The following is a 23,077-nucleotide window of genomic DNA, read 5'->3' as shown; positions in this document are numbered from 1 at the left end:
GGCATCTAAAGGCACTGCCCTAATACTTTGTGTCCCAGGCATAATTAGGATTATTAATAATAATACCGATAATAAAGCGTGCCAGGCCCAAAGTGCTACCTGTGCAAAAAGTTGTGTTTGTGGAGGTGAGAGACACCAGCAGCAATTTCACAGGCCATCTTCTGCAGCTGCAGCAACTCTGAATTTTGGAACATCCAGTCCTGCTGAGACAAGTAGCCCTTGAGGTCCCCCTGTAACGGAGACACAAACAAGCATGTGGTGTATTAGTTTCAAAGCCAAAAACAACATTCACTTGGGCATCATCGAAATATCAAATGTCACACAGACACAACATAACTTGAAGCTCCTGTTAAATGAATGGACTTGTGAGTGACGGACTGAAGGTGAAGGGCAAGCAGTCAGCCACACAGGGGCAGTACACTCTTCTACTACACAGCTCTACACTTCCCAGCAGGTTTTTACTGCGGATGGAGGAGTGGAACTAAATGAGAGCCCAGCTGTCTAATAAAAATCAGACCAAACAACAACACTAGCTGGACAACCAGGACATGTCTCTAGACCGGAGGTTCAAAATGCTCAGACTAGGCCAAAAGCTTTGCCAAACACCTGATATATTGTGATATATGGTTTTGCCAATTCTCAGCCAACCACCAAAAACATTTATACCAAAATAAAATAAAACACCACAAAAGGATAACTAGCACTGTATACTCTTCAATGGATGCTAATTTACATGCTGGGTATATACTGCTTATGAAACGAGAAAGAGGATCCGAAAGAGCTAGTAACAGGCAAGTCCAGGTCACAGGAATGGGTAGTGCGTTTTGTACCCTCGGTTTACATTTGCCAAATTTCTCGTTTTTGTACCCTCGCTTGAATTTGCCTTCCCTAAATAAACAGGTTTCTTATGCACTATGCTTTACTACCTGCTTAAAATACAATAATCAATAAAAATTACCAACAGACAGAATACTCTGCCCTTTACACACATTCAAAATAGGAAAAATGTTTATGTTTTCAAGATCTGCAGTAGGTTAACTAGGAATCATACCACAACTTACTCAGACTGGTTTACAATATGAACACACATACCATATAAATCCACAAGAATACGAAAGAACAGTTTAATTACGGTTATGATTTGCGATTTTCAAACATAGGTGTAAACAGCATAGATACAGTGAGGGATTTTTTTTAATCCCCTGCTCATTCTGTATGTTTGCCCACTGACAAAGAAATTATCAATCTATACTTTTATTGGCAGGTTTATTTGAACAGTGAGAGACAGAAGAACAACACAAATATCCAGAAAAACGCATGTCAAAAGTGTTAAAAATGTATTTGCATTATAATGAGTGAAATAAGTATTCTGCAAAACATGACTGAGTACTTGGTGGCAAAACCCTTGTTGGCAATCACAGAGGTCAGACATTTCTGTGTTTGCACACATCTCAGGAAGGAGATTTGACGGTACATGGCCCCGTCCATTGTCCCTTTGATGTGGTGAAGTTGTCCTGTCCCCTTAGCAGAAAAACACCCCCAAAGCATAATGTTTCCACCTCCATGTTTGATGATGGGGATGGTGTTCTTGGGCTCATAAGCAGCATTCCTCCTCCTCCAAACACAGAGAGTTGAGTTGATGCCAACAAGCACAATTTTGGTCTCATCTGACCACAACACTTTCACCCAGTTCTCTGAATCATTCAGATGTTCATTGGCAAACCTCAGTGTAGTGTGTTACCAATTGTTTTCTTGGTGACTATGGTCCCAGCTACATTGAGATCATTGACAAGATCCTCCTGTGTAGTTTTAGGCTGATTCCTCACCTTCCTCATGATCATTTCAACTCCAAAAGGTGAGGTCTTTCATGGAGGCCCAGACCGAAGGAGATTGACAGTTCTTTTGTGTTTCTTCCATTTGCGAATAATCTCACCAACTGTTGTCACCTTCTCACCAAGCTGTTTGGCGATGGTCTTGTAGCCCATTCCAGCCTTGTGTACAATCTGGTCTACAATCTTGTTCCTGACATTCTTGGACAGCTCTTTGGTCTTGGCCATGGTGGATAGTTTGGAATCTGATTGATTGATTGCTTCTGTGGACAGGTGTCTTTTATACAGGTAACAAACTGAGATTAGGAGCACTCCCTTTAAGAGTGTGCTCCTAATCTCAACTCGTTACCTGTATAAAAGACACATGGGAACCAGAAATCGTTTAGATTTAGGGGGATGAAATACATATTTAACTCATTAAAATCCAAATCAATTTAGATTTTTTTCTACATGCATTTCTCCGTTTTTTTTGTTGTTATTCTGTCCCTCACTGTTCAAATAAACCTACCATTAAAATGATAGACTGACAATTACTTTGTTAGGTGGCAAACGTACAAAATCATCAGGGGATCAAATAATTTTTCCCTCACTGTAATTTAAACTGATAAGATTAACTAGATTTTTACTCAGTTCAAATTGTGTTTTCAATTTTATACTTATCACCAATTAGAAGGTGCAGTCTGTGTCGACCTATTCGTTTAACTGCTCATTTAATGCAATGGCGTATGCAGTGTTTCCTATGTTTGTGTAGTTGCCATAACTGGATAGGCAAGATTTCTCAACCCTTGAGGTATATTCTCTCCCATATTAAGTTTGTTTGTAGGCACTGACATTGAAGCCAAAACCTTTAATAATCATGCTGTTGTGTATGTGGGACAATATATCTTGGTGCCACTCGCTAACTTGAAGCAGACGTCTTCACTGAAATTTGCAGTGTTATCTCAAACTCACATAGAAAAACAATCAAGTATTTAAATCACATTAGTCAAGGTATTTAAGCAATCTACAAAAATACCTATAGCCCCATCAGAAAAACTATTACAGACGTACGATGCCTGCCGAAGCAGGGATGCGCATATCATTCACCTTTTTTGGAGCAAAAAATCGCTTGGCGATGTCAATATCGCAATTTCGATTATATTTCGATTAGTTGTGCAGCCCTAATCCTACCTAACCTACATCTGTATAGTGCCCATCAAGTATAAAATGTTCTGCAAATAACCAATATACTGTTCCCTCCAGGATAACTGGATGCCTTAGCAAAGATGCGCAAAAATGCAAAAAAATATATAAAATTGTTGTTGATCAGCTTGATCTTAGAAATCTAAATATGCAAAACAGATGATTTTTTTTTTTTTACTGAGTCACGATTATTTGCACCCTTAGAAATTCTAATAAACCAAATCCAATAAGTTTCTTCTCATTTCTATATTTTTTTCAATTTAATTTCTATATTAATTTGCATATATTTTTTTCCTTCAACAATAAACTCACCAGTTCGCAGTACTCAAAAACCAACAGAAAGGGGATAGCCTCCACACACTGGCCAAGACACTGCAGGATGTTAGGATGAACCAGAACTCTGTAAGGACAAACAAGACTGATAAGGAAAATACAAAGGATATCACAGTTGTTTTCAAATGATCCTACATTCATTCAAAGATTGGACTATTGTAGGAAGAAGAAGTTGCCATGAGGTGAACATTTCTTAACATATCTAAAACATCCCTGCTTCGGCCTTTCTAAGCATTAGAAGTGGTGTCAGCCAGTCACCTGTAAGGGTCCCCATGCTGCAGGAAGTCATTCTGCTCCTTGGCACTAGCATTAGCCTTCAGCTCCTTGACCACCACCCTGGAAGGACCTGGATCTGTGTAGACCTCACTGAGAAGGACCTGAACGAACACACACACACACACACACACACACACACACACACAGAGACAGACAGAGAGACACACACATATTAGGGAGTTGGGAAGGAAAGCTCAGGCAAACACAACACACACAAGTCAGAGGAAAAACATCTGGAATCCAGCTCTTCCTGAAATAAGAAATTGACATAAAACACTGCCAATGTGGTGGGAGGTTTGAGGGGTACTGTAACAACATCAATAAAATGCTGTCTGAAATAGTAACGTGTTAATGATGTTCCGGTAGACTCATAACCTGCAGTCGCCACGGTCAGGGCAATTCATGACATACACAACAGTATTCAATGTTTGTCCAGATCCCCAGGACATGACTGAAAGGTACAATTCTAGTTTGTGTGTGCGGGTATATACAGTGGGGAGAACAAGTATTTGTTACACTGCCGATTTTGCAGGTTTTCCCACTTACAAAGCATGTAGAATTTTGCATGACATAAGTATTTGATACATCAGAAAAGCAGAACTTAATATTCGGTACAGAAACCTTTGTTTGCAATTACAGAGATCATACGTTTCCTGTAATTCTTGACCAGGTTTGCACACACTGCAGCAGGGATTTTGGCCCACTCCTCCATACAGACCTTCTTCAGATCCTTCAGGTTTCGGGGCTGTCACTGGGCAATACGGACTTTCAGCTCCCTCCAAAGATTTCTTTATTGGGTTCAGGTCTGGAGACTGGCTAGGCCACTCCAGGACCTTGAGATGCTTCTTACGGAGCCACTCCTTCTTTGCCCTGGCTGTGTGCTGTGTGTTTCGGGTCGTTGTCATGCTTGAAGACCCAGCCACGACCCATCTTCAATGCTCTTACTGGGGGAAGGAGGTTGTTGGCCAAGATCTCGCGATACATGGCCCCATCCATCCTCCCCTCAATACGGTGCAGTCGTCCTGTCCCATTTGCAGAAAAGCATCACCAAAGAATGATGTTTCCACCTCCATGCTTCACGGTTGGGATGGTGTTCTTGGGGTTGTACTCATCCTTCTTCTTCCTCCAAACACGGCGAGTGGAGTTTAGATCAAAAAGCTAAATTTTTATCTCATTAGACCACATGACCTTCTCCCATTCCTCCTCTGGATCATCCAGATGGTCATTGGCCAACTTCAGATGGGCCTGGACATGCGCTGGCTTGAGCAGGGGGACCTTGCGTGCGCTGCAGGATTTTAATCCATGACGGCGTAATGTGTTACCAATGGTTTTCTTTGAGACTGTGGTCCCAGCCTTCTTCAGGTCATTGACCAGGTCCTGCCGTGTAGTTCTGGGCTGATCCCTCACCTTCCTCATGATCATTGATGCCCCACGAGGTGAGATCTTGCATGGAGCCCCAGACCGAGGCAGATTGACCGTCATCTTGAACTTCTTCCATTTTCTAATAATTGCGCCAACAGTTGTTGCCTTCTCACCAAGCTGTTTGCCTATTGTCCTGTAGCCCATCCCAGCCTTGTGCAGGTCCACAATTTTATCCCTGATGTCCTTACACCGCTCTCTGGTCTCGGCCATTGTGGAGAGGTTGGAGTCTGTTTGATTCAGTGTGTGGACAGCTGTCTTTTATACAGGTAACGAGTTCAAACAGGTGCAGTTAATACAGGTAATGAGTGGAGAACAGGAGGGCTTCTTAAAGAAAAACTAACAGGTCTGTGAGAGCCGGAATTCTTACTGGTTGGTAGGTGATCAAATACTTATGTCATGTAATAAAATGCAAATGTATTTTTCTGGATTTTCTTTTTAGATTCCGTCTCTCGCATTTAAGTGTACCAATGATAAAATTACAGACCTCTACATGCTTTGTAAGCAGGAAAACCTGTAAAATAGGCAGTGTATCAAATACTTGTTCTCCCCACTGTATGTCAACTTTTGATCAGGGCCATTTGTATGATTTCTGTTATCATTATGATTTAAAAAGGAGCCAAACAACTGTGATAATAAATGGATTCATATGACCACTATCCTTAAATAAAATAGTTCATATTTTCTAAATCAATGCCAGAATTTCACAATTTCTGCCAGGGTATGCAGACTTATATACAGACAGACATACTCATATTATATCATTCTTACCTTGCCAAACCATCCATTTCCAATCTCCTGGATGTAACTGAGACTGTGACGAGCCACCTGTGAGCCAGTGAATCCCTCTGCAGTGGCCAACAAGAGACAAATTCAGAGTTACTGTTCAACATCTGCAGGGATCTTATACCACATAGCATTTGGATCAGCTAACCATTTCATCAAGCATATTTTTTCTCTTTTTAGAGATGCAGGCATACGTTCACTATATACAGAATATGCAGAATAATCAGTTGCATTTTAGATATATTCTATGTAGGTTACTCCCAGGGATAGACACCAACAGCAAAACAGGTTGTTTTTAAGGAACATCCCCTGATTAATCAGACCTCTTCACCTCATCCAAACTTTGTTGTGTGATAAATGTAAGTTGTAAGGATGTAAAGATCCTAACAAACTCCAGGTTTGAATATGTATTTCCGTGACATAACTTTTTCATTTTCAGTGAATTGACAGAAATGTCTTCATAATGGGGTAGTGTGTAGACTGAAAGCAAAAACATACATGAAAAAAATGATAAATGGATGAATAAATCCTTTACAAGCTTATTTTAATAAAAGCATTTTACATACTTCTTAAACTGAAACCGCTTGTGTGACAATGCAGTCATGCAGTTTCATTAGTTGTTGATGTATACCTGGTTAATGTTTTTATTTTCAAAGAGAAGGTCCATGTAATAATTAGCATGCGCACCTGTAGATGACCATTTACATCCAGCCTTAGAAATGTGTCACAAATATGCATATTTCAACAACATATGCAAATACCTTAAAGCTATTGATTCGCTCCCCCAGCATTGTCGTGTGAAGCTTGGTCATGAAACCAGAATCTTGATACCAATACCAGGTTTAATATAAAAATAAAACAACAATACTCTACACCAAAATGACAAAAATGTGTAGCTTGTTGTCATCATCCAATAAAAATGCACTAGACTAAATTCCCGTTGGAGCCTCCATGTGGCAACTGTGGCTAACAACCAACGGATTTAAAACGGCAGAACTACAAGTAGAAAGTGCACAGTTTTGTATTCTCAATTAGACGAGCATTAGCCTACCATTAGCTAACTAGCTTGAGAGCTTCACTCGATTGGATGTAGTCAAGACAGCTACTATGTCATCAGAAGGGATGATAAATAAACAACACAATAGTTGAGCAGGCCAAACTTGGTTGCTGTTTATAAAAAACTAATTGTCACGTGGTTGCTGTGACAGACTGGCGGGCAAAACATTGTTAAAACATGATGGCTGACACTGGGAATTCTATGGAACTACTGCACAAGCCGGTCAAATGTTCTATTTTTACAGCCCATAAGTGTTTAGATCACCTTACAAAACATGACAAACAAAGGGATGTAAACACACTGCAAATCTTAGGCACTAGTGACCCAGATACAGCACCCGCTGTGTGATTTACATCATTAAAACAGCCACATCCCTGCCAGAGATGAACTTTGGGGATGTGTACATTATACCTTGTGGATAAATCCACCCCCTTACACTGCTACCAAAATGAAAGCGTACAAAAGTACAGACAGCTATCAGTACATTCGATCGGGGTTGGTCAATAATGCAATTGTTTGGGAAGTGAAGGAAAATAAATTATTCATTGTCAAAGCAAACTTTAGTGCTAATTTACCTAAATGACTGTTGGTTCTATGGGTGGTCAGTGTAGCGTAGTGCAGCCAGTATAACATGGATGCAAACACATCCAAAAGTGTTTGGAGAGTAGCAATGATCCACACCCTTAGGGGGAGTCACTGAGTCTCCTACAGCCCTGTTATTAAAAGTCTAAACAGTACAGACTAAACATTTCCATTACAGATGGCATACAAGAAGCAAAGAAAACACTACTAAGAGAATGACATTAATACTGTATGGCTGACAGACATAAAAAGGTTAAACATTTGTGTTTACCTCATGCAAACTTTTAATGTTTAACGGCAGTAAAGCACTAACTTTCAGTCTGTCAGTCTGGCTGACATCATGCCAAAGGTAAGGTCTTATTCATGTCATGTGAGGGACAGTAAACCTAGGGCTATAAGCGGGTACATAATCAGAAGTGTTGTTATCCCTTAGCACTGCCCCATTTACAGTATACAAAGCATGAGAAAATGAGAAGATCCAAAAGGAGCTGATAATTGTAAACACCCACTGAAATGAACAGCTGGGATGTGTTAATTGGGGTACTTTTACCAAGGGTATACAAATATTCTCGGTCTTTCTCTCACTGGCTCTATCCACAATAAAGAACAAAATATCCAAGGAGTGGGAATGCTCCCCTTTTGTTGGTTTAGTTCAATGGGAACGGAGTCCCTCCCTCCCAGTTTCAGTCTCTGTCTGATGAACACTACGCTGTTACTGTAAATGCCATGTCGGGGAAATGGTTCAGTAAAACCTCAAGGTCCAATGTAAAGTATGTTAGCCGTACTAGACACCTTTGGAAAAATATGGAGGTTTGTTTTTAACCTTTGACCCTGACCTGAGATGCGAGTGGGCGGATCCAGGTGGGGAGGTCCTGGCAGAGCCACAGGTGGCACTGTCAGGGTATAAACCTCAGCAGGGGACTGCATGGAAGGGGTGTCTTCCGCTGGAGGAGTGAAGTCAATCTCATCGTCAAAATTGTCCTCAAACTCCTGTAAAAACAATGTTAAAGTGGTGTTCATTATACACAAGAATCCCAGTTCTGACACTAATGTATATTACATGTGTTAGGGAACATATTAAGGAGGCTGAAAGAGGGGACTCAACATATAAGCAGGCAAACATTTTAATAACAGAACATAAGAAATGTCCATTCAAATACTTTGTTATTCGCATATGTACTGTACATAACAATTTGATCACAATTACATTGATCACAATTACATTGTTGATTATTACTTCTATATGCCATATCATTTTTCAGAAATTCTGTTTTTAACACACATTTTTCTAACCAGATCCAACCAAAATGAAGGTTGGTACAGACCTAAACCAAATCTGCAATGGGAGAAGGCCAAGATGACAACATGAAAATCTGGAATGTCTAAAGTCCACTATATGTCTACAAACTTAATGTCTACAGTCCATTATATTGTGTGTATCCGTGCAAGTGACCCCTACAGGCGGAACCATCCACACAAAAAATCATTGATGTCAATGAGATGATGTATATTTGCAGACACCGACACTGAAAACACATTGGAATTTAACTGATGCTCCCTCTGGGTAAGACAGTGCGTTTCCTACCACTTAACAGCCTGTTACAAAGGAAGGATTTTAAACAACAAAAAAGAAATTGACTTGACCCAGATTATCCAAACCCCTGTCCTAACTTACTTCAATGTTACATCAGTGACAAACAATGTGGCACTACCACAGATCCGGCTTGACATATGGACGGTTAAAACCCGCCAGCATAAGAATGAGCAACGGTAAAATGGGAAAAGGGGAGCCTGGGTAGATAGAGATGTATCCTTCTGGTTAAGAGTGTTTGCTGAAAGACCAAACTGTACATTGAATAATAGTTTCCAAAAAACTTTGTCTAAAGTTTTGTACACAAATTTGTTTACAGCCCTGTTAGGATTTCTCCTTTGACAAGAACATCCACTGACTTGACAGGTGAGGCATATCAAGAAGATAATTAAAAAACATGATCATTACACAGGCACTCCTTGTGCTGTTACAATTCCGCTTTAATACAGTAGAGTACTTTTTGTATTTTTTAAGAGATTCAGCCAAACCCCATTTTATCAATGGCATTTTGATTATAGAGATGCCACGACAAGCTCTTAAGGCCCCAAAACTCGGTCAGTTTCAGCTTTTAGTTGCTGTACACCCTAATGCCTTCCCGGACAGAAGAAAGACCCTCTCACGGTTTTTGACTCCAGCCTGACTCCAGCCTTACTCCAGCCTGTACTTGACGTGCAGACAATTCCTAACAAAGTGTTTTATGGCCTCTCTGAAGAGGGATCTACACCTGATCATGAGCCGCTCCTCTGTGGCAGAGCAGATTTTAAGGCTTAAGTTGTTGTGTGAAGGTAGAGATCAGCTTATGTATTGCATAGTCTGCCAGTATCTGTTGTGCTATGGTGGCACAAGCAATTAGAACAATGTCCAGCCAAAAGAATCGAGAACTCAATAAATAAACATAAAATCCCAAAAACAGCATCCAAAACACTGTGGCTAACAATAACAACGTGTTGTTCTTTCTGTGTGAGGTTGTTTTCCTGGCACCACTGCGCCAGTACTCTCACCTCCTTCAAGACAGCCAACTCCTCATTGTCAGGAATTAGGCCTGACACTTCTGGTTCAACAGCAAACTACTTCACCATAGGTTCCCTCAACACCAAGATGATATAGCTTTTTATCATTCTAATTCTTTAGAATTACATGTGCTAGATAAGAGTTGAAGAGAAAACCTACGGTACCGAATGGCAGCTCTTCAGGAACAGGAATATTTTGTGTGGTCATTGTGTGATGTGATAACAGTGATATTGTACATCTTGGTACGTACAGTTTTTTGTGACTTCTTAACAATAAAGTAGGCTCAAGCTGAAAATTTGTGAAACAGAGAAAGGTCTAATAAAAACCGGTATCAACACTGCTCTTATATATATTTTTTATAATTATTTTTGTATTAAAGAGGTCTATTCCATTTCATACGCATTCAAGACACTGCAAGATTAATCATTTATTTAGACCAAGAAATGATCACTCCTATCATGTGAGTGTAAGAAAACAAATTCACAGACATTTACACACACCTCGGATTGGTTGATAAAAGCCAACCTTTTACTCTGATGAACAGTCACGGTCTATTATAACCAGTTCCACTTAATCACAAAGTGATTCACAAACAAGGCCAAAAGTATCAATCAACCCAAACAGGCAGACGTTTCTGACAATTGTTTCACACATCATTTAGACAAAGGGCTTATCATAATTATTCTAATCTCAAGAGTTTTACTACAACCAAAAATTATTAAAAAATACCCAAAAAACTGTGAAATCTTGTTTTTGACTGCACATCGCCAATTTTAACATTAATATTCTTCATCTGAAAAACTAAATCTAGAAGAGGCTAGTATGACCTAGTAAATAAGTTAACCTGTTAATCATCAAGCTCCCTTTGGAGCACGTTATGAGTGCAAGGAATGTCCGGACTTTAATACATTGTGTTAAGGTTGTCAGGTGCCAAAGAGTCCCTCACCTTGAAATTGATCTCCTGTTCCTTGCAGCAGGTCACACAGTTTGCCAGTAGCACCACAAGGGCCACCAGGGCAATCAGAGACACAACCACAGGGAGGTGCAGAGAGAACATTGTGCGTTCATCTGCAGTTTCCCCTGAAAAGGACAGGCAGAAAAAAAATATATTACATTCACATACAGAATCATGCTGAGCAACTCAAAAGTCTAGGTATATCAAATTCAAGTAGGTTTCATTTCATGTATTGTGACAAGGCTTATCAGTAAGCAAGGTTAACAGTGACTATATCCTTAAGTGGACAACAGTTTAGATGCTTTTACCAAGTAATCCATAATGATGTTCCATTTACGTCCATATGATTATGTAAAAAAATGTATTGGGGGACAATTAGGTTAAAATGTAATGAGCGTCAAAGCCATCAAAGATAATGGAGTCTTCACATAACACTACTTCTCTTCCATTAAGTTTATAATACAGTTAAATGACCTACAGTGGATATAAAGTATTCTGATGGAAAATGCTGCTTTTTGGTATGTGCAAAATGATTTACCTAAAAAAAAAAACCTAGGCAAAATAATACAAAATAAATTAACAGTCAGGCTGTATAACCTTGTGAGAGTACTGCACATGAGAAATTAAGCAAATCAATAATGTAATTAACAGGGTTCTAGTTTGAGGCTTATCTAGATGCTTAGTAGGGAGGAGATGCTACAGCAGCTCATTCAGAAAAATATTTTTGGAATAAAACTCAAATTATAGATAGCTCATATGATATTGTATCCTATAAATCCATTCATAGTTGCAGACACCATGCCACAGCGCCAATGAAAGGGAGCTTTCTCTATATTATTTAGTATTAATATACTTACAATTGAACTGCTGTTACTGTACATAGTTAGCTGACTAATATGGGGCTGCACATAGCAAAGTGGTTAGAGCATTGACACAGTAATCAAAGGGAAACTGGCTCAAACCCCAGCAAACAAGTTAATCTGACAAATGTGCCCTTGGGCATAACTGTCCCTGTAAGTAACGCTGGACAAAAGAGTCTGCTAAATGACTAACTAGCTAACCATTGATAATCATATTCAAAGATTCCATAGAGTCAAAACAACCATATATCTGCTCTGAGAGATGTGTGAAGCTCCTAGTTACAGTTAATCAGTTGTTAAACATTTTAAATAACTGGAATGAGGCATGGTGCGAATAGTGAAATACATATGATCATAACCAAACATAAATTATTTTCTGTAGTTTCCACATTTCCAAATAAATATTTTTCATTGTAAAAAAGCTAAGGCTACTATGCACATCACTAATATTATTGCTCTCAACCTCTTTTTGCACTGGCAAGAGTGTTTATCTGGGGTAAAAGCTTGGTTGGTCAACAGTTCCCATGACTGTTTGCCCAAGATCTTGTCAACACTTAACCCCAAAACATTTAGCAGATATCTTATACCAATGACTCTTCGGAGACAAACAAGAAACCAGGCAAGCCTAGTTCAGCCAGCCCGCAAAAGAAAATGTTGCCACCTCGAGATTCGAACCCGGGTCGCCCACGTGAAAGTCTGTGTCATTAATCACTACACTCGAAACTGTACATTTGCCGGGTGTCAGTATAGCCTTGTCTCTATCCTGAACAAATCTGTTTCTTACTAAGTTTACTTCCACCACAAATAGCGGCTATGTATTGCGTTTGCCACTGGCCGTTTTAACAGCGTATTAGCCAGTAAAAGGCTAACTAATATTGACTAACTTCCTAGGAATAATCATAATATAATCATAATCATAATTGCTAGCGAGACTGAAGATAAACTATTCCATGCCAGAAAGAGTCGCAATATAACCGTATATAGTTTCAGGTTTCAGCCAACAAAGTTTTCGACAATATGGAATAATTCACAATGCGTGCTTCGCTTCGCCTGCGAGGAGATACGAACTCGGGACCTATAGTTCACAAGTCCGCTTCTCTAACCTCTACGCTATTTAAAAAGGGGTAGACAGGCAGTCAGTCAATCAGTAAGAGACATTCACTCTTCTTAGCCGGCTCCGCTTACGCGTAAACCCAGCATCCCCTAGTGGCAGCGCTGGTGTATTTTTATTATAAATATTTTTATCTCTAAAGACACACACCATATTCGACTGCTGTTAATGATATCGAAACTCATTACTACAGCACAAAAACACGCATCTTATCAACAAACAAGTGTTTATAATCTCAGACTACTTACAATCCAGGGGTTTGAATTAGTTCCAAAATATCATATTTTTCAAACAGTGCGAAAAAGCCACCAATTGTTTTCAAACTCTGTGAATACAGACATCATGAAACTTACAAAACGGTTAGGCAAAAAAGTAACAAATATTACACACACCTTGTCATACAAAAGGAGACTTTAAGAGCCACCAACTCACCATCGGTTTTGGTGATGCGCATTAGTGATTAAGAAGTGGGCTGGCAAACAAAAGCAAGCAAGTAGAGTTGTATTTGCACTATGGACGGCTCTAACCCTCCGTGCACACTGCCAGCTCGCTAGGGCTACAGAGGCATGACAGTGGGCTGAGCTACTCTCAGATACAAAATCTCCCAGCGATATGAACTTCATGCTAATTTCACTAGCTAAAAACAACTGACGCAATTTTTTTTTATTGCGTTGTCCCGTTTCCCCATTATTTATGATGCTTCTCTGGCTTCACAAAGAGATATAATTCAAAAAATGTATGCATGTAAGGTTTCAGAGATGGTTGGGATCACGGGTGAGTGATACATGCAAAACATAAAACAAAGTAAATTGCTATTTGAAGATTAAAAAATCATTGACTTGGAATGGTTGTAATACGCTTTTAGTAGTGGAGTCACGCAAATACTAAATACATATTAATGTTTGCAGAGATTGATGTTTCCCCTATACTGGTCGACAGGTTGTCTCTGGCATAAATTAGGAAGATTTGCCCCACCCGAGGAGGCAGTGTGTACGCTAGGGAAGGCTCAGTGACAGCTTGCCAGAAGGCTCACGTAGTATAAGGCCCAAAAAAGAAAATGTGTTAACTGCCACACAAAAAATGCATTGCATTAAGCACTTGATATTCACCTGAAGCTTAAAACTTGACAGCCCTAGTTAAAACAGTGAAATTGAAAGGGTCAAGTTTGAGACTTGTTTGCAGTTCCTTACAGTGAATTGTTGGAAAATTAATGACAACTGAATGTGTACTGATCACCGTGAGATAACAACCAGAGTGCAGGAGTTACTGGTGGTTATCTCGAGTAAAGTGGAATGTTCTGTAAAGGCCAAGTCAATCACCTGATTTCAATCTGAACGAGCATGCAGTTCACTTGCTAAAGACAAAACTTAAGGCAGAAAGACCCACGAACAAACAACTGAAGGCAGCTACAGTAAAGGCCTGGCAAAGCATCACAAAAGAGGAAACCCAGCATTTGGTGATGTCCATGCATTCCAGTTTTCAAGCAGTCATTGCATGAAGGATTCTTGACCAAGTATTAAAAATTATTTATGATTGTGTTAATTTGTCCAAAGAAACTTGAGACGTTTCATACAATATTTTTGTTCAACCCCTTGAATTAAGGCTCAAAGTCTGCACTTCAATTGCATGTTGGTTGTTTCATTTCAAATCCATTTTGGTGGTGCACAGAGTCAAAAGTATGAAAATTGTGTCAGTGTCCAAATATTTCCAGACGTAACTGTACACTCTGGCTACACGGGAGCATCAGGCAAAGCGTGGAGTAAGATGAGGGGAAATATGGACTTGGTATGTATTTTATGGCAACAGCTGACGTTTGAAAAAATGTACAGTGATTACACCTTTCTACTTGAAGGGTAAGGTGACAATAGATACCTCATTTAGCTAGTTAGTTAAGGAAAGCTATGTGTAAGTTGCCGCTAGATTGTTATTTCGCTAGAAACAATTATAGGACATATTATATGCCATTTCTAGAAGCACAGATACATTTTAGGAAGGCAACTCTGATTTATTTGGTCGAGGCGATAAGCTAACGTTAGCAAGTTATGTGTACGATCAGACACTTTGATTCCATTTCCTGATGGAAAATAGTGTTACATCCAAGCCAATATTTGTGATGTTCTCTGCAAACGGTAAAGAACCAATAAAATGCATAGTGGGTAGGGCTTATGCAATTAATACATAATACATCATTATTTGAGCCAGATCGCAATTATTTTTATGACAACTTCCAAAATCGTATGTTTCCAATCTGATGCCAATTTTATGCCAATGTTAGAAACGTCTTAACAAATACCATGTAAATTATGTCCATTAGGATGTCAATCCAAGAGCATTGTGCACCCATGCAAACATTTACTAAAACTTATTTGCTTTGTAATTTCAGTATGTTTAAACCTAGTTTAGAATTGTTTTGCACCAATGCACCTTTATGTAATTTTGCAAAGTTATTATTTAATAGATTTGTTGCATCAATTTCGTAATATTCATCTATATTTCCTAATTAGAAAATATGGATTAAAATGCATGGATAGGAATAGCCAATCTGTTGTCCCAATGCATATTAACATTTGAAAATACTATTTATTAACTAAGGGTTGAAACACATTTTGCTACGTGGGGAAGGCTTCTTCAAACATCTAGGCTACAATATTCGCAGCAGAGCAAGAGGTGAAACATCACGATGCGCAGGAAATGCAATTGTCATTGCTTTACGGTTGCGTTTTGTGAAGTGCAGTCATTAACAACATTGATTTACTGGTAGTTCCAAAGACAAACACCCGCCTTGGGTGCATTTTGGTATTAAGCTAAATGAAAGCGGTGAGCCCAATAATTTCAAGGAGGCGAATTGCTGGATTGGCACCAGAAAGGTGGCGCTCAAAAGCACAAACACCACAAATCTGAAGAACCATCTCGATCCATCACATGCAATATTATTTTGCTAACACTATAATAGTGGCATACAATTTACAGTATAAACAATTAAATTGTTAAATGGCAATTATTGGCGTGACAATCGTCAAATAAAATGTAAATCGTAACAGCCCTAATTGTGTGTTGTTTGAACAAACCTAACACATAAGCTATTGCTCAGAAGAAATCATTATATTGCCTTATAGCTTGATTCAGCCTTATGCAAGCTCACCTAAACACACATTATTGTATCCCTGTGATTGGTCTACTGTTATGTAGGTATCGCGAGCAAGCTAGCTCTGTAAAGCTTTCAAATTTACCAGCTAACCATAAATTACTCTGTGAAATATGACAATGCATTGAACGCAATAGACAGTCCAGAAGACATTTTGATTGATTTAGCTGTTTAATTGGTTTATTCTGTGTTCCACAGTTATGAAAAAGACCCATCAACTCTGACCCAGTCAAAACAGATGCCTTTGTTCCAGCATCGATGATTTCTTCTTAACTCACTACGTAGTTGTCGGGTGCCATGTAACAAGAATTTCATGGTGCAGGATGACACTGTATTGTTTGGTGCATTTGACAAATAAACCTTGAAACTTGATTGGAGGTAACTGCTTCAGACCGGTCAGTATGCTCGCAGTTAGCAATGATTGTGTCAGATCCTAATGAAGTTATAGAACCGATATTCAATTCCCTGCCGGTATATGGCGCAAACGTGCATAGTGCACTTTTATAGAGTAGGTAGAGGTCAAAGAAGATGCTAGTAAAGCTATGTTTCAGGGCGGCCAGCATGGTATTCAGTGATGTACCCATTGTATACAGGATAGTATCATAAGTATACGGGTGGGGTTACCACCAGCAAGCACAATATTATTAATATAAACAGAGAAAAGGGTCAGCCCAGAATTTAACCTTGAGAAATCTTCATGGACACAGCCAGTGGTTTAGAATGCAGGTCCACAGATATTTTATTTGTTTTTAACTAGGCAGGACCATCCTATTACATCCCCAAGTCGATGGGTCTATTAATAAGAATGAGATGATTAACTAAAGCAATACAGACAGACACATACTGCTTGTTGTCTATAGAAGATAAGTAATTCAGATATAACTGTAGGTGTTGATTAGGGACACCCATGGCCAGCCCTGAAGCCTGACAGCACTGCAGGGAGAACACTGTTGGACTCAAAATTCTGGATTAAGTGTTTGTGCCCAGACAAAAACTGTAGACAGGCAGGGCCCGATTAGACAGAGTTCTGGAACAGTTGGTTTCTAGATGATTTTTGAAAATGACATGAACAGATTTCCAATCTTGCTGGATTTAAATTGTTGACAATAGTGCCTGGGATAATACACTGCTGTTATCCCAGCCACTTTTCAAGCCAAAAGTGGCTTGAAATCGACAGATTGAAGCCATGATTATGTAACAACACATGCTGAGAGGAATAACATTTCTTAGGCCTAGATCTACCAGTATTACTCTCCACTACTCTACAGCAGAATACATGTATTGCTCTTCGTAATTGGTACTGCCCCATCCACCAGCAATAGCACTGAATTTATAAGTTGTCAAATTGGGTTAAGAAGACAACCTAGGTAACTTTTTCTAATTTTAAACAGCACAATTTACAGTTGGCCCAACCAGCAGTATGTTATAACGTACATTCTAGATCTGTAGTGATTAGGGATGCAACAGTACACGTCATTTAATCAAACTGTTCGATAAGCCCCCCTACGGTTCAATAGACACACATGAACCACAGAGTTACGATATGCCGTTCATTCTCCTATTATTTCCAAAACATGCTTATTGCGCTGCAGACTACACGCATGTTGTAGATTCAGATCCAAAGAAACAGACGTGTAGCTTGTGAACAGGTAAGGCAAGCAACTGCTTTTGGGGGCCCAGGCCTGAGGGCTGAGAAACTTTACTCCACAGCAAATGTCTCAAAATGTGGCAATCATAGAGACCGCAACCCCCTCCCCCTTTAACAACCAAGGGATGATCACTGATCTCTGTAGGAAACCTCCCTAAAGGTGCCCATCTTTCAAATCCGCTGTGTGGGAACACAGTTTGGATTCAGCGTTCAATACGATGACGAGTGTATGAAGACCATGAACAAAGTACAGTTGGCAGGCATCGCTTTGCCACGGTCAGCTTCTCCAGTGGAAACCCTTCTAACACCATGACGTAATTTACACTGAAACCATACCATTACCATTTCCCAGAAACGGCGATACGTGCCAAACCCTGGGCCCACTGTACCCTTCCATCCCTGGTATTGATACTTGCTTTGTGCCTGGAAAACGCTGTAAAATGTATAGTTACTGTCATTAAAAGAGATTTCAGCCTTGGTTATTGAAATCTGTGCCTGTTGAAATTAACTAGTGAGAAGTGTTGCAAGCAATCTTTACCAGAGATGTGGACTCGAGTCAGATGACTTGGACTCGAGTCAGACTCAAGTCACAAATATGATGACTTTAGACTCGAATTGAAAAAAATCAATAAAGACCTTCTGACTCAAACTGACTTGATACACTTCCAAGTGTATCAAGTCACACTTCCAAGTCCAAATATTAAAAATAACACTATTAAAAAAAAGTGTGCAGTGTAACGTCAGGCAGGCAGTATTTAGGCTGCCAACTGCAGTGCAGTGCGGGAATGTGATCTTTGCACCCAAGATTGAGCTATAACTAGCTAGGAAGTAGGCAGCCTAAATACTGCCTAATGTTACTGCTGTTTCACAAACCATTGACATACGTTAGCCTACTGTAACCACACACGTGTGTGTGTGTGTGTGTGTGTGTGCAAGTAGGGCTGTCATGATGACATTTTAGTTGACAATTGTTGCACAAATAATTGCAACTAATTTAATTGTCTATACTGTAAATGTTGTGCCACAATTATAGTTTAAGCCTAATAATATTACATCTGGTGGATCCACAGATGATTCTTCAGATTTGTGGTGTTTGCGCTTTTGAGCGCCACCTTTCTGGAGCAAATCCGTCAAATCGCATTCTCCAAATTATTGGGCTCACCTCTTTTAATTTGGCTTAAAACCAAAATGCGCCCAGAGTGGTGCAGCTGTGTTCGGCTTTGGAACTACCACTAAATCAATGTTGTTAATGACTGCTCTACACAAAATGCTACCACAAAGCAATGACAATTATATTTTCCTGCGCATCATGATGTTTCAACTCTCGCTCTACAGCAAATATTGTAGCCTAGTTATCTGAAATAGCCTTCCTTACCTAGCAAAATGCGTTTCAACGTTTAATATGCAATGGGACAACATATTTCTATCCATACATTTTAATGTGGATGACCTAATTAGGAAACATGGTTGGAAGACAAAATTCAACTTACAATATTATAGTTTTAGGTGTCTAGAGTATATGGAGAGAGAGTGCACTACAATATTTAGTTTTTATATTGATGTGTCTTTCTTATGGCTATACATTTCCATGGAAATATAAATATTATTTGGAAAGCAATACATAAATATCATTATTTGAGTAAATTGGGTATAATATTACTCTTGTTAAAAATATGAAATGGTATTACATTTGGTAAAGAGCACATTATGACTTGTTTGTGACTCGAAACTCAAAGTTTAGGACTTGAGACTGGGGACTTTTGAGTCTTGATATGAGACTTGACTCAGACTTGCCTGTCGTAACCTGGAACTTGAAGGCTAAGACTTGAGACTTACTTGTGACTTGTAAAACAATGACTTGGTCCCACCTCTGACCTTTACAGTAAAAATACATATCTGGTCGGGTGGGAAAGATTTGGGCTTATTTCTGGAACAGGTCAAACTTTTTGAAAAAGTAAAGATCTTAACTCAAAGCTTACAAGTTGTTTAGGACGGAGGATGTGTGAGGATCACACCATGTGTGCAGGCGGACTGATGATTGAAACAACTGCTATATTGATGAGCATATTTCAATGATAAGCATGAAATCAATGCATCCATTTATTTAGCAGCAAGTGGTATGATAAGAGGGTCACATTCATTTCAAATTGCATTTAGTTGGAATCAGTTCCTTTCCTGTAGGGATATGGATTGTCATTGGGCTACGCACTTAGCTTTCTTAATAATAATAAAAAGAAATGCTTCTAATTAAAAAACATTATTTTGACATTTCAGTTTGTTTCCTTAAAAAAACTGAATAGACCTCATATTTAGTTAAAAATATTGCAGCTTTTTTTGAAATAGGACATTCACTGCTGGAGCAAGGGCATTTATAGATAATGAGAATGTGAGTGAGTCAACAACAGAAACCTCACCTTGCTAGCTAGTCAGCTCCACTAGCTAACGTTACATTGATTGTCTTTCTGACAGGACAAGGCTCCAAACTCACATGGCTAAGGTAAAAAGAAACCTCACATTGCCACGCCAGAGTCTGAGGCATCCGTGATTGGATCGCTCTTTTTCAAATGTTTCAGCATTGATGACATTCCTGCCGTAAAATGCAGAACATGGCAGAGAACCAAGCTGGCACTTCTAGCGCAAAATGCTCCCAATAGTTGGACTTATTTTTTCCCCTTCAGGACCATCATGATTCACTGGCTTCACTGCCATGGTGAATAGAGACCTTGAGGTAGTAGATTCTAATCAAGGATTTTTTTGCAATGAAATTATTGAAAACTCAATGAATCATGAAAACCCTAGTGAAGTTGTTACAATACCAATATTGTCCTAATAACAGGATACCACACCAAGTTTTAATATACCTACTGCAATTAGACTTGTGTTCGCCCCGCCTCATCACACACCTGTTCCCATTTTCAACCTGTCCCTGACACACCTCTACAAATAAAAAACCCATAGTTTGGTTTTCGGATAACCAGACACTATAAAACAGTATAATTTTCAGATAACATGACAAACTTAGAGTTCTACGCTTGCATTCTTTTACGAGGTATTCATGCGCACATAACAAAAAATCTAGGCACACACAAATTTAGGAGCACATTAAATTGTCATGCTAGGTGTTGTCTCTAGTGCTAACAACTACCAACAAAAAGTATGGACAATAACAGATCTGAACACATTCTGTACATAAATACATTTGCAGTGTCCCCAACTATTTTTGGAATGACATCTACTAAATATGTATTCATGTTGTGAGCTACTTTAGCTACTGAACCCATTCTCCTCTCCCAATAAACGTATCCATAGGTTTTTACTGAGAACATACTGCATTACATTTTCTGTCAACATACCCAGACAAATAAGGAGGAATAAAGCACCCTGTTAGATTTAAGCAAATTGGAAGTCCACTTCAATGATTCAATCACAAAACAAACAGAACAAAATCAATTTAGTCTGGAAAAATGTATATATTTGTTTCATTAAAACTGTCCATTAATAGTGAATCTGTTTGGGTCATAGCATTTACTTTACAATGACTGCACTGAGGTAACGTTTGGCCAAAAATACTGAGCTTGACCGAGATACAGTACTTTGTCGAAGGGTACCTAGAATCAGCCATTGGATAGTTTTCAATTACATCAATACAGTTATATCGACCAACCATTTCTAGATATTTTTACATTATACAGTACATTATGAGACAGTGCTGATTACCTTTATTTCACTGGTCACATTTTGTTCAATATGAGTTAAGCCAGTCACTCAGGCATGTTTGAAAAAGTGCAGTGAAAGAAAAGGTGAGACAGCCATTTGGTTTAACTTGCTAGTTAGCCAGATAAATAAAGAAAAGGGGCATGATAGTGTCTTAATTCAGCCTTGTTAGCGAAGAACATCTGATCATCTCGTTCTGACCTCTGATTGTACTGCTCCCCTCTGCTCACATTTTCTGACTACCTATAATTGCCTATAAACCTGGTATTCAGGTAGGCCACGAGAGACATGATATCCCTAGATGATTACGTTCATTAAAGAAATTGTTGTTGCAATTTTCAGCCCATAAAAAGTTTAATTCTAGATAAGAAAATACTTATACATAAGAGAAAATAGTTACAAACTTAGGTTTCCGTTTAAAAATAATAAGATTTGATTATAGATTAACACTGACGTACTTTTATCTACCTATTCCTATATCTAATATGGTCAGATATAGGAATAGGTCATATCATTACAAAAATATTGTTCCAGTGTTCCTGAGCAGTTAGGCAACATCAGAACAAGGAATTCAACAACAACTGTAAAACGAAAACGAATAACATTGAACTACATGTCAAAAGATAAATTAATTATCCAGTGTTTTGTACTTTGCCGTGTACAAACTGCTGCATAAATCAAAAACGTAAATTTAACATTGAAATATTTTATTGATACTGATATCTGTCAGAAATCGTATAGTAAAAACGGCTTCGAGCTTAGCAGTAGCGGAGACAGTTCATAATTTAGTGACGTAGTAAACACAGCAATTTTGTGGGATCTTACCTGCTGTGTCAGAATACGGAAGCGGAGCACCTTCAGCCAGAAATAATACCGACAGAAGGATCCCAGTAGCCAGCAACAACACAAATCCATGACGGTTCTCCATCCTTTTCAGCTGAGCTAAAGTTCGCTAGCAAGCTAATCAGAATCGTCGTCAAAATTGTAAACCAAGTGCTAATGAACCAAATAAATTGTCAAATTCATTGATAATAAGTTAACTATATAGCTTTATCTACAGGCAAAATATAAATGCCCGCACCGCAAACATTTTATGTTTATATAACGACAGCATAAGAAACGTTTACGTTAGCTGGTCTAGCTAGGTAGCTAGCTATGGCAAATGACATGCTAACGTGAGCTATCAATGCCTCAGACAATCCCGTTTCAGAATCCATGAAAACTTGAAAAGGACCACTAAATGTATTTAACAATCAAGTATCCATATTTACACTTTACTGTTGTACAATACATCTATTCCCACGAAATAGTTCATCAATAGTCCAAAACTGTCAGGCATCAGGCAGCACCTTTCCTCTGAAGCGCCATGTTCCTACAACGTCATAGCAACGGGGCGTGAATACGGAAGGTATTCGATTCATCATACCCATGAAGCCGGGTAGGCGTGTTTTGCACCTGAATGGAGATACACTTTCTAAACAATAATTCGCCACCTTGATAGAATTTGAAAGGCAACTACCGCGAACTCTCAGTGATCACCTGTACACACATAATAAACTACAACGGCACCGAACAGTA

General features: G+C 39.0%; 1 protein-coding gene across 1 annotated transcript in view; it reads right to left on the bottom strand.

The window, feature by feature from the left end:
• The window catches only part of lmtk2 (lemur tyrosine kinase 2), a 41,764-nt gene extending 18,888 nt beyond the window's left edge, over positions 1-22,876 (bottom strand). Inside the window, exons 1-7 of the mRNA XM_010874230.3 lie at positions 22,325-22,876; positions 11,013-11,146; positions 8,301-8,454; positions 5,811-5,887; positions 3,603-3,721; positions 3,324-3,411; positions 100-230 (exon numbers count right to left, since the gene is read on the bottom strand). Of these exons, the coding sequence (XP_010872532.2) occupies positions 100-230; positions 3,324-3,411; positions 3,603-3,721; positions 5,811-5,887; positions 8,301-8,454; positions 11,013-11,146; positions 22,325-22,427 (806 nt within the window). The 5' untranslated portion in view covers positions 22,428-22,876. The remainder of the gene's footprint in view (positions 1-99; positions 231-3,323; positions 3,412-3,602; positions 3,722-5,810; positions 5,888-8,300; positions 8,455-11,012; positions 11,147-22,324) is intronic.
• Between the last annotated feature and the right edge of the window lie 201 nt (positions 22,877-23,077).

This window comes from Esox lucius, chromosome 11 (genome assembly GCF_011004845.1).
Source record: "Esox lucius isolate fEsoLuc1 chromosome 11, fEsoLuc1.pri, whole genome shotgun sequence".
Classification (NCBI taxonomy): domain Eukaryota; kingdom Metazoa; phylum Chordata; class Actinopteri; order Esociformes; family Esocidae; genus Esox; species Esox lucius.
This window is presented reverse-complemented; position numbering and strand designations above follow the sequence as displayed.